We start from the raw sequence: 12,161 nt of genomic DNA on the forward strand, positions 1-12,161 counted from the left end.
GGGCTGCAATTTTTATACCCATAATGTGAATTGAATTAAAAAGTACTTTGGGTATATTGAGTTATTTTGATGATATCCTTTTCTTTAACTAGATATAGGTGTAGTCATAGCTTGTTTCCCAGATTTGGTTGCAGGGGCAGATTACCCCATCATGTATTTGTTTGTTCCCAGCACCAGCACTAATCTGATGGATACTGTATCGTGCACAGGCAGAGTTAACCGTCCATAAGGCAGTAAATAACACTGAGATTTTAGGCACCTTGGGAAGCAGAAGAATAGGAATCATGATCTCCCTTGCATAGGGAACCCTGTGTCTCATGACCATAAGTCTGGTGTTGTTAGGGCCAGAATTGCCTGATACGGAACTGCCTTGCATCTGCGCCTGGTGTAAGGCCTGATGTAAGGAGTGTACTCCTGCTTCTCCAGGAGTTGCTCTGAGACATGCCAACTTCCATCTTGAGTTGCCACCCCTCCCAAACTGCTGCTGTGATGTTTCCTGGCCCCAGAATCCTGGTCCTTCATCAGCAACCAGCTCACGTGATCACTGGTCTCTGCCAGCCACAGGGACTTGGCAGTGCACAAAAAAGACCCTGTCCCTGCCCCCACAGAGCCAGCAGTTTAGAGACAGTGTTGGAGGGTACTTAACAGAAGGACATTCTGCAGAAGGGACTAGCAGGCTGTTTGGGCCAGAGGGGCGGAGTCAGGGGCAGCCTGAACCAGCTCACAAAATGGGGCAGCCCCTTTTGTCATAGGGGCTGGGACAGCTGCTCAAGCGGTAGAGTGCCTGCCTAGCAAGCATGAGTTCAAACCCCAGTACTGAAAAAAAAAGAGCAAGAGCCACAGAGAGCTGTCATCTGAATGGATTTGATTTGCATTTTTGGGAAACTGTCCCTGGAAACGGAGTATGGCAGAGGAGGAGGCAGAAAGACCCAGGGAGGAGGCTCAGCAGACACATGGCCTGGAGTGATCATAGCTGGAAAGAGAGGGTTAAGATGATTGGTCTTCATGTGCAGAAGGTGGCTGTGGGCTGAGAGTGTTTGGCGGTAGTTTTTGGTGTTGGACACCAGGGTGTACTGCCGGTATCTCAGGTATACAGGGCTGGCTCTGGCCCCATTGGTGGCTCCAGCCTAGGGGAGAACAGGGTTGTGACTTCCATCCTGGGATGCCTGAGCTGGAACTGGGAACTGAGTGTTCAGAGGGCACCAGAGAAACCTAAAATGCACTGAGACCAGGCAGGTCATTCTCCATGGGTTTGTTAATTCAGGATTTTGAAACGCAAGGTAGGTACTTCACAGAGTCAGAGTCCAAGTGACCATGGAGCTCTCTGATAGTCTGCAAACCAGTGAACATACTGGGCAGCCTGTGTCCTCTCCAGTGAGTATAAAGAGGTCCACCAGGAACTGGCTATTCTTCCCCAGAGGGCATAGCGCAAGTGAGCAGGCCAGGGGTCAGCTGTGTGCTGGAGTGTCCCTGACTGCACTGACCCTGTTGAGTCCAGTAGGTCCACAAACAGACTGGAAGCAGGGTCTCCCCCAACAATGATGCCTTCAGTGACCTGGTTCCCCCGTCTTTCATAGAACTACGTGGCCTCTCTTTGGGTGACCTACGGAGATGTGGTTGCCCTGTGAGTTCTCCCTGCTTTGTAGCTGAAATATGCCAAGTTTGTTCTTCAGACCCCAGTCTGGACTCCCCCTTTTCTGTTCCTGTCCTCTGACGTGGTCTCTCTGTGTTTGATGGACTCCCAATGGACAAAAAACACCACACAATTTCACAACTACAACTCCACCTTTCCCTCCAAACTGTGGAGGTACCACAGGGATAAAAATGCTTTAAATCACAATGGCAGCATGGACAACATGAGAAATAAAAAAAACCAGGAAGGGTCTCATAGCACAGTATCCACTACTCAGGATAGACACAGGTTCCCAGTGCAGTGCCAGCTCAGGATAGACTCAGGGTCACAGCCAGTGCTCACTACTCAGTTTAGACTTGGGCTTTCAGCCGGTGCCCACTACTCAGGACAGACTCAGCCGGTGCCCACTACTCAGGACAGACTCAGCCGGTGCCCACTACTCAGGACAGACTCAGCCGGTGCCCACTACTCAGGACAGACTCAGCCGGTGCCCACTACTCAGGACAGACTCAGGCTCACAGTGCAGTACTTACTACTTAGGATAGACTCAAGACCGCAGCACAGTGCCCACTACTAAGGATAGGTTCAGGCTCACAGCGCAGTGCCAACTGCTCAGAATAGACTCCTGACCACTGTACAGTGCCACACTACTTGGCATAGCTGCAGGCTTATGTTTGTGGATTGCTTCTTATAGCCCACTACATTGATCTTGTGATCTTGGTGGCCTCCTTCACCTGCTTTTCCTCCTGCTCCTCCTCCTCTTCCTTCTTAGTTTAGAAACTGCTCTAATCCATAGACTGCCTGAGCAGGGACCAGGGGCATTTTGTTGGCCACAGTTTGAACTTGCCCCATATCAGAGGTCAAGGAATTCTCGAGGGTTCAGTGTGATCATGGTAACACCTGCTCCCTACCTCCTTAAGGACTTTGTGGGCCAGGTTCCCACTAACAACCCAGTGATCATGTGTGCACTTTGAGGACAGTCTGAAGCCATGTGACATTCCATAGATCATGGGGGAGCAAAGAAATAAAAAAACAGCCTAAGAGGATGGTGAAGGGACAGAGTGGTGGCCGCACAGGCCTGCGTCCCAGAGAGTGAGGGCCAGACTGAACAACATGGTCACCTGCATTAGCTAATTTAAGTTTGTCCATACAATGAATGAGGTGTTTAGTTTTGATGAGGGAGACATATTTGCATTAGTACAGTTGCCTAGCCTTGCCAGGGCAGGTGGGGCTGAGAAACAGAACCAAGTATGACCCTGAGCTACCGCCTTCACTCTGTATCCTAGCTCCTGTCCAGAAGTGGCCTCTCCCATGGGCAGGCACAGCTGTGGACCAAGTAACATTGCAATAAACAGGCCCTAATGCTCTCATAGCTGTAGTGTGGTCTCAAGTCATGACAGTGCTAAACCTGCTTCTCAGCAAACCTTGTTCGTCGGTGAGCCTGTGGTCAGCTGGGGAAGACACTGAAGTGGTTGCTCCCAAGAATTCTCACCAGGAGTGGGAGCTGGGAGACTCCTCACAAGCACTGGCTTCAGCAGACACATCCGCAGCAGTGCTGCTCCCGTCTTGAGGTCTTGAGAAATGCGAGTTGCCACTGGAAGCTCCAGCCTCCCACTATTCCTCCATGTTCTCAGATGTGAACTGGTCCCAGCCCCTTCTCCCCCACACAAATGTCTTTGGACATGTCATCTCATGCTAATGAATTCCATAAAGTTACTATTGCAACCCATATGAGACATTTTCCTTCTCCCATTTAAGGTGATGTCTCATTAAGCATGGAAGGTTGCTCAGCCCTGCCTGCTCCTGTATTTCCATATGACAAGCTGCCTAAGGCAGCCATAGCTCACTGGGCCAAATGCAGCTCTGAAGGCACCTGCTGTCCATAAAAGAATTATTCCAGAACTTGAAGAGCAGTTGGCTGTCATCACCTCGGAACCAGCCTCCAATGCTATGTGCACAGAATGATAGTTCATTTTGCTTGAATTGTTCCACAGAAGTCAGGCTGTGGTTCTGTGTTCTCCCTTCTGACCTGTATCGGGCTTAACCAGCTCAGCCCAGCCCACCCTCAGAGTCCTCACCCTGATTCCAGGGGTGACCTTAGCCAGTTAGGCTGGCCCAGGTCTTGGGATACCTGTGGATCCTGCAGTCACCATCCATGGGCAGCCCAGCTACAGATGGATGGCTTTCTGCCTCCCTGCTCAGGCGGAAAATTCAGGGTTCTGGGGAAGGCCTGGGGTCTAGCCCTTATGGGAGTTGGCGGGTCCTAACCTACACTTCTTCTCTGTCACTCCCTTCCTAGCTTCCTGGAACAGAAGTACTCCATGCACAAACCCCTGACTCCAACTTTGCATTCTGGGTTGGTAGGGGGTCCAGGCCAAGACAAACATTCTACATGATGCTGATGCTCACATGGAATCCACACTGAACGTCTGCCCTGCTGTTAATTAAATACTCCCTGCAACAGGAACCTCATCCCTTCCTACAGAGGAGCTGGGGCAAGAGTCTAGGCTCTGTCTAGGTCAGTGATGTATTGTGGAGATTAATAAGATAATATTTGCAAAGTACCTGGCATCTGGGAAGTGCTTGGTAAGTTGAGTCCCTTGCTCCTTTCAAAATTCCTGGCAAGGCAGGCAGGTGCTATCTTGGGCAAGGCACTGGTAGGGTCTTGGTCCTTGCGGAGGGCCACACAGGGCTGCCCATCCTTCTGTTACGAGACACAACTTTGGGAATCTGCAGAATGTTGCCATCTCTAGTGCAGGTGTTGCAACTCATAGGCTTCACTTTCTTTTCTTAGGGTCTGCCTAGGAGCTCCTGCACGTCCACAAACCACTACTTGTGGCTTTCAGGAGCTCTGTGTGGGAGCGCTCATCATCTAGATGCCAAGAAGACAGTCTGGGGAAGCCATGATACAAATGATCCAAACAGGAGCAAGGCTGTCCATGACCAATGGCTGTACAGGGAAATGGGATGGGACCACGGGCTCCAGCAGCCCTCAAAACTGAAAGTGGACACCCCAAAGAGAATGGTCTTGGTGGAGACAGTGCTCATGGTAGAAATGGGCCCCACTGGGAGAGCAGGGGAGATCGTCCTCACCACCTGGGCTCTCTGTAGGTGCTGTTCCAAATCTTACCCTCTTGGAGGATAAGAGTGACCCTCTGCTTATGGCTAGGGGTCACTGATGAGTATGGCATACAATGTACCTAGGAGCTGACCCCAAGTCTGGTACACACCACATAGGAATCACTCCCCCGAATGTACTACAGGGTTCTCTTGTGGCAATTGTAATTCCAAGGTTTGGATTCTAGGAACATAGGCTGCTGAAAGATAGAATTCACAGAATCATGTCCACATTGGACTTACCATTCTATAGATTACATTCCTAAAAGCCACGGGGTACAAGTCTTGAATGAGGCATTAAATTCAAGGAGTGAGGCACAGCCAGCCTGTAAAACAGTGAACAGTGTAGAAGAGGTCACCTTGTGTGCCAGCAGCCAGTTCTATCCTTGAAGACTGATATGTTCTTGGGGTGCACTGGCGCAGAATCTTCTACAGTCTAGGCCCTCTTCACCTCCAAGCAGTACCCCATGCCCAGAGGTCCAGCTGAAGTTCTGTTGAGGTTTGTCCAATTTGGAAAGTGGGAAAGGGCCCTTGAGGTTTGGGGGCCTGGGCTGTCACAGGAACCCATCTGGCTTTTGCTTTAACACTTGAACTCAGCCTTTGCTGACTGTATGTGGCAGGTTCTTACTTTGAGCCCAGTGACGCCCATCTCTGCAGTGAGTCTTTGCCTTCTACACCAGCAACACGGGGGCTGCTGTGCAGCTCTTGGAGATAGGGTATCTTAGTCCATTTGAAACTATAACCAAATACCTCAGGCTGGGTAATTTATAAGCAGTGTTTTATTTCTCACAGTTCTGGATGTTGGGACTTCAAATCAAGTCACTAGTAGATTCAATGTCTGGTGAGGGCCCCTTCCTCTCAGATGGTACCTCCTACATGTCCTCACATAGCAGGAGACGAAAAGGGCCCCCTTGAGCCTCTTGTGTTATGCACTAACCCCATGATCTAAGAACTTCCTAACACTATCCCCTTGATAGACTCATGTTCCAACACATGAGTTTGGGGGACAAGACATTCAGAGCACAGCAGCTGGCCCTCCCTACCATAAGGCACCAACTCCTCTGAATGATGCCTGTATTCACCAGCAATTTATATAAACCACCACTAAAAATCAAGCAACTGCCTACTCAGTGAGCCCAAAGCTCACTCCTTTTCAGGTATCCATGTGACTGTGCATCCTTCAACACCACCCCTCTTCCCTCTGATTTAAGACCACACAGTTTCAATCCAGGGAACTCCAACACCCCTCATCCCCCATTCTGTCCCTCACAAGTCCCCACGGTCTCTGACAGAGACTCTTCCTATCTCAAAGGGAATGACCTCAGGCCCCACTACTCTTGGGTTTCAGAGCAGCACCTGCTACCACCATAAATTTCTTCAGTGCCCTTGGCACTCTGAATGTTGGCAAATAGTAGGTTCTGGCCAAATTTGTGTTGGAGGAAGAAAGGCTGTGAAAAGACAATTTCTGGCTACAAGAGATGTATAGGAAGCAAGAAACAAGCAGCGGACCTAATTCCGCACAGCATGTGCTATGGAGGGCCAGAAACCATCTATAACTTCTAATCTCTGACTCCTTATCTCAAGCCCAGGATGCATTCTGATAGCTAGAATGCTACTTTTTTTTTTTTTTTTACTAAGTCATTTAAAATGAAACCATTTCTAACACAACAATTTGGAGAGACTATTAGGTCCTTGAAAACAAATTCTCAGATTGCTTTGTCAGGTTGAAAATAAGATTGCCTTTTTATTCATCTGACCTAAGGCTTTCAACCTATAGGACAGACTTTGCAAATAAGATGCAGTTTAAGGAAAAAGGTCCTATCTGAAGTGGTACTTAAACAGAAGTTTGGCTTTGTAAAAGTAGTTCAGGATGTTTTGCATTTGATCCTAGTTTTTAAAAGAAAAGGATTTGTTGTGGAAGAGCCTCTTAGAAGCTTGTTCATTATGGTTTATTCATTAATTTATTTAGAGCAGTTAGAATGACTCCAGTGGGATTAGTTTATATAAGAGGTTGGCTCATCACATTTGCAGAGATCTTATACTACCCTGTCAGCTATCCACCTCCTCTGTGTGAGGTGGGAAAGTTGGTGAGCTCTCACAGCTGCCTGGAGGGGTTCTACTCATAGCCCTGTTCCACTGAGGGGTACAGGATCTCCTAGTCCATGCAGGCAGGAAAAGGTGTGGCCATGCCTGGAACCCACCTGCAGGAACTGGGCTAGACACCACCATGTGTCCTAAACTCAGGCTAATAGATGGGCTAAAGGCATCTACCAGGTCTCTATACTGAACTGCCAGGGATAGGGCCCTTTATTCCCTTGAAAAAAAAAAAAGGACAGGGCATTGTTTTCTGTGTAGAGACGCATTTGAATACACTGCCTTGCAAGTCCCCAAAGCCCTGGGTACATCTGCTATTTTTAAGTGTGGTCACTCCTGAGAGATGCTTGGGAGGGCACAAGAGAGGGGTTAATACCAGTGGTCAGACTCAGTGTCACACCCAGTGGTAGAAGGTGTGGGAGACCAAAATATGCCACCCTAAAATAAACTGCAGACGCAGGGATAAGCCAGAAAAGCAGCCATTTTGTAACAGAAATGATTGTCTACACTAGTAATCAGGAATTGAGTCCCCTGCTCTGCCCTGTTTGGGGCCTCTCAGCTCCACCCCAGCTCTCACGGGCTCTTGTGCAGTCCAGAGTGCCACAGAGCATCACTTGCACACTGTCCCAGCATTACTTGTATATTGGGACGACGTTTCCGGGTGAAACCTGTCAAGTGGCCCCCACTGGGCTTCGCACTTGGGAATACAGGTAACACGTTCTGTCCTGTCAACCTGTCGACTGCTGGCTTATTCGAGACTCAACCCCAGACCTCGGTACCCGCCACGTGGGGCGGCCGGGCGTCCCTCGCACCCGCCGTGCCCATCCCGCTCCACGCGCGTGTGCTCGTCCACCACGGTCAGGTGAAACATGGCCCAGATGACGTGTCGCCTGTTAGACTTACTATGTTTTTCTTTTTTAAGGGTACACACACCAACCTCGGAGGTGAAGTGGTTTGGTCTTGTGGCAACCTTCCCTCACCAAAGTATTCTCATAACGTTTGTTTTGGCTAAGGACTTCAGTCTGTGATTATCTATCTCCCTCAGGTGAGGCAAAAGGACTTATGCGGGACCGGAAGAGACAAAGACAGGCGGCGACAACAAAGTGTCAGCAGGGCCCAAGGCCAAGTTCGCGGCCCCGTGGAGGCTTCAGCCCCTACCGCGCACCGAGGAGCCCCGCCCCTCCCGCTCTGCCAGCCGGCGGCCCGCCCCAGAAGATCGACGAGTTTCTGCGCCAATAGCACGTGGCCCTGCCCCGCGGCCTCCCCCTCCACCCACCCAACTGGGGCTCCCCGAAGCCCCGCCCTCCACCAAGCCCGCCCCTGTTGGCCGAATCGACGTGTCTCTGCACCAATCAGACGTGGCCCGGTCTCCGACCCGCCTTCAGGGGCAGCCCGCGCACGCGCCGTCGGCTGAGGCGGTCACACGGATTAGAGAAGCGCGTCGGGCGCAGGAGCAGGCTATGCTGCACTCTGGAGTCCCCGCCACCCCTGGCCCGCGGGTCATCGTGGTAGGTGCGGCTGGGGGTGCAAGGTGGCCCCTCCCCTCGTCTCCTGCCCCTCCGCCTTCCTTCTCTTTGAGGCGCCCTCCCTTCTTCCTTTCCCAGAAGCTCGCTGCCCTCTCTGGCGCGGGCGGGAGCACGTGTGGTGCGGGGTCTGTCATTCTGGTGCTCCTCTTCCCCAGCGCGCTGCCACGTGGGCTTTACTTCCCCGAATTAGGGAACTCCCAGCTTGGCCTTGGAGAGGCGAAAGTGCAGACGCACTCAGGACCTCACACTTGACCGGCAAAACTGCCCCGCGCCCCGCCCCCGGCTATTCCACCCCTCTCCCCCCACCTGCCCAAGCCGATGTTACGTGCACCCGCTACAACTGTCTGGAGCACCAGCCCCGCACGCCTACGTCGAATCAGGACAGCCGAGCCATGACCCAGGCTCAGTGCTGGGTGGCTTGTGTTCATGCCAGTCTTCCTGAAATTGGGATCAGAGCTTGATCAAGCCCATCTCTGAAACTCACATTGTATCTTGTAGATCTTGAGAAAAGTAAAAACGTTCTTTTGTCGCCTTTTAAGAGTAAATTTAAAGTAAATGTGTAAAGTAAATTAGGGAGTTGGTTTTTAGGACACAACACAAATAGAGGACGGGCTATCACTTAAGTGAAGTTTCGTCTGTAAGGAACTTGATGAATTGTATCTTCAACAGATCTGTGAGCTTTTCATAATAACGGATTTAGTAATTTAAAAATCATACCTATACTACATGTAGATATTGTCTACATGGATCTGAATCTACACATTTTATCTATATTATGGTTAGGCAACACATACATACATGTACATGTGTATACACACACTCACCTGTCTGGTCTGTGTTACTGTTGGTTTTCTTTTTTTTTTTTTTTCATTTTTCTTTTATTCATATGTGCATACAAGGCTTGGTTCATTTCTCCCCCCTGCCCCCACCCCCTACCTTACCACCCACTCCGCCCCCTCCCTCTCCCCCCCCTCAATACCCAGCAGAAACTATTTTGCCCTTATTTCTAATTTTGTTGTAGAGAGAGTATAAGCAATAATAGGAAGGAACAAGGGTTTTTGCTGGTTGAGATAAGGATGGCTATACAGGGCATTGACTCACATTGATTTCCTGTGCGTGGGTGTTACCTTCTAGGTTAATTCTTTTTGATCTAACCTTTTCTCTAGTTCCTGGTCCCCTTTTCCTATTGGCCTCAGTTGCTTTAAGGTATCTACTTTAGTTTCTCTGCATTAAGGGCCTGTTGGTTTTCTTGATAAGAAATTTGTACAGTTTATAAGGGTATTAACTGAAGGGTGACAACAGACTAACTTCTGTGTCTGTTTGCTTACTGTGGTAATTATACAGTTGTTTTGGTGGTAATCAAGTTTCACTGGTTTTATTTCATACCACTTTAGAATTTTTTGACTCATGGGCTCCCTGACGAAAAGGTAGAGCTAGTGCCAGCCAGCCCTAACTGAAGTGTAGATCAGAGAAGGAGGAGCCTACTGGGTTGGCCCAGCTGGCTCTTCTCTTCGTTGAAGCCTGTGTAGTGGTATTAAGAGTTATTTTGTTGGAGCTTCTCTAAGGCCAAGTTTGCTGAAATACTTATTTTACTTAACAAAGGATGGGTTGTTTTCATGAGTGGGTTGGGAAGTACACAGATACCTGTTCCAGAATGATGTTTTTGACTAGTGATTAAAAACATGAGTTTACTATTAAATTGGGGAATATTTTGATGCCTTTCAGAATATTTTGAAAGGGGGAATATTTTTTCCCCCTTCAAAATCATTTGGAGGTTCAGGAAAACCTAAGACATGTTAAATCTTATGTAGCAAAAGATGTCAAGAGCTTTCAGAAAAGGAATAGACAGCTGTTTGTCGGGGTGTGCCCTGTCCTAGAAACCTCAGTCTGGGCTTCTGTAGGTTAGGCCTAGAGAAAGAACCATTGAGTACATGGGAAGATCAGTTAGAGCAGAGTTAGTGGAATTAATTCCCCTCCCCACATCTGTTTCTTGACCCATTTCTCTGAATTTCAGTCTATTATCCTCCCAGTCCACAATGCTGAGCAGTGGTTGGATGAGTGCTTGCAGTCTGTTTTGCAGCAGGATTTCGAAGGCACCATGGAGCTCTCCATTTTTAATGATGCCAGTAAGGTATTTATGGACCTCCTGTTGGGTGGTTTAGCCGTCCTACAAGTTGCATTTGAGGAAAGTTTCTTGACCTGCAATATTGCATTTCCAGGACAAGTCTATGACTATCATTGAGAAATGGAAAGTGAAGCTGGAAGGATCTGGCATCTTGGTGGTCATTGGAGGCCATGATTCTCCCTCTCCCCGAGGAGGTGAGTAACACGCTTAGTAATCACGCTGTGATTCGTGGTTTCTCATCAACTTACTCAGTTAAATGGTTTCATGTTGTTCAAATTCTGGCAAAAAGTACCATGGTGGTTTTCAAGTCTGCCACCCATTCAGAACCAGTTGGACTTCAGCATCTTTCTCTTTGGTAAGGGTTTGTTGCTGTGGTCTGAATGTTTGTGTCTACTCTGCAACTCAGATTTTGGACCCTAACTCCATTGTAGTGATGAGGTCATGGGTACAGAGCTTCATGAATGGGCCCTTCACCTGTGAGAGGACAAGTGGGAGGCAGTCTTTGTCAGACACTGAATCTGCTGGTCCCTTGATCTTGGACTTCCAGCTTCCAGAACTGTGAGAGATAAACTTAGGTTGTTTGTAAGCATTTCAGTATATGTCATTTTCTTGTAGCACACAGGTTGCTCCTGTCTGAGGCAACCACTAATCTATTCTGAGTCTCTGCTGTTTGCCTATTCTGGACATTTCATATCAATACAGTCATAATAAGTGCTTTTTTGTAAGTGCTTCTTTCATTAAGTACGGTGTTATGTAAGTTCAGCTGTGTTGCAGCATGTGTCAGTACTATATTCCTTTTTATGGGAGAATAATATTCATTTGTATGGATTGATCGTATTTGTTTATTTATCAGTTGATGGACATTGGGTGGTTTCACTTTTTGGCTCTTGTGAATAGTGCCACTGCAAACATTTGTTTAAACATTGGTTTTCAGATTCTTTGGGAAGAAAATTGCTGGGTCATGCTGCAATTCTGTATTAACATGTAATTCTGTATTAACTGTAAACTTACCCACAGCAGTACTATTTTACATTTCCAACAATGGTCCCAGCTTTTCCATATCTTCATTAATACTTGTTATTTTCTGTTTTTTAAAATTATTATTATGGCCATCCTAGTAGGTGTGAAGTATCTCATTGTGGTTTTTATTTGCATTTCTCAGTGACTAATGATGTTGTGCTTCTTTCATGTTTTTGTTGTTTATCATCTTTGAAGAAATGTCTACTCAAGTCTTTGCCCATTTTTAATTGGGTTCATCTTTTTATTGTTCAGTTGTAGAAGTTCTTTATATGTTCTGGATACTAGAGCTTTATTAGATATGTCATTTGCATGCATTTTCTCCTAGTCTTTGGTTATCTTTTTTCAAAAAAATTATTTCAAAATACTTTATTTTCAGAACAGGTGACAACACTAAGCTTTTGGCCCATTCTGCCATTGTACAAGCTACAACTACTTCCTTGGCAGCTGAGGGGCACTCTTTAGCAGCATCTTGGAAAAGTGAATAAAAACCCATATAAAACATATATACAAATAGTTTTCATGGGAACAGAGGTAAGTGTGACCCCATCTCCTAGCCTTCCATTATTGCTGCATCTGTGCTAATCCTATTCTTATAAAGACATTTCAGAATCAGCAGTAGTAAGTTAAGTGGTCCCCTGCCCCCTGT

General features: G+C 47.8%; 1 protein-coding gene across 13 annotated transcripts in view; it reads left to right on the forward strand.

Annotated features, from left to right (window-relative positions):
* Positions 1-8,244: 8,244 nt before the first annotated feature.
* B3gntl1 (UDP-GlcNAc:betaGal beta-1,3-N-acetylglucosaminyltransferase like 1) overlaps positions 8,245-12,161 on the forward strand; it is a 111,258-nt gene continuing 107,341 nt past the window's right edge. For 9 of the 13 annotated variants that reach the window (XM_074044812.1, XM_074044813.1, XM_074044814.1 and 6 more), the window contains exons 1-3: positions 8,245-8,352; positions 10,385-10,501; positions 10,590-10,689. In XM_074044812.1, coding sequence (XP_073900913.1) covers positions 8,305-8,352; positions 10,385-10,501; positions 10,590-10,689 — 265 coding nt within the window. In that variant the 5' untranslated portion in view covers positions 8,245-8,304. Of the gene's footprint in view, positions 8,357-10,384; positions 10,502-10,589; positions 10,690-12,161 lie in introns of those variants that run through there. The other 4 variants (XM_074044815.1, XM_074044820.1, XM_074044811.1 and 1 more) reach the window with 3 other exon arrangements.

Source organism: Castor canadensis, chromosome 11 (assembly GCF_047511655.1).
Source record: "Castor canadensis chromosome 11, mCasCan1.hap1v2, whole genome shotgun sequence".
Classification (NCBI taxonomy): domain Eukaryota; kingdom Metazoa; phylum Chordata; class Mammalia; order Rodentia; family Castoridae; genus Castor; species Castor canadensis.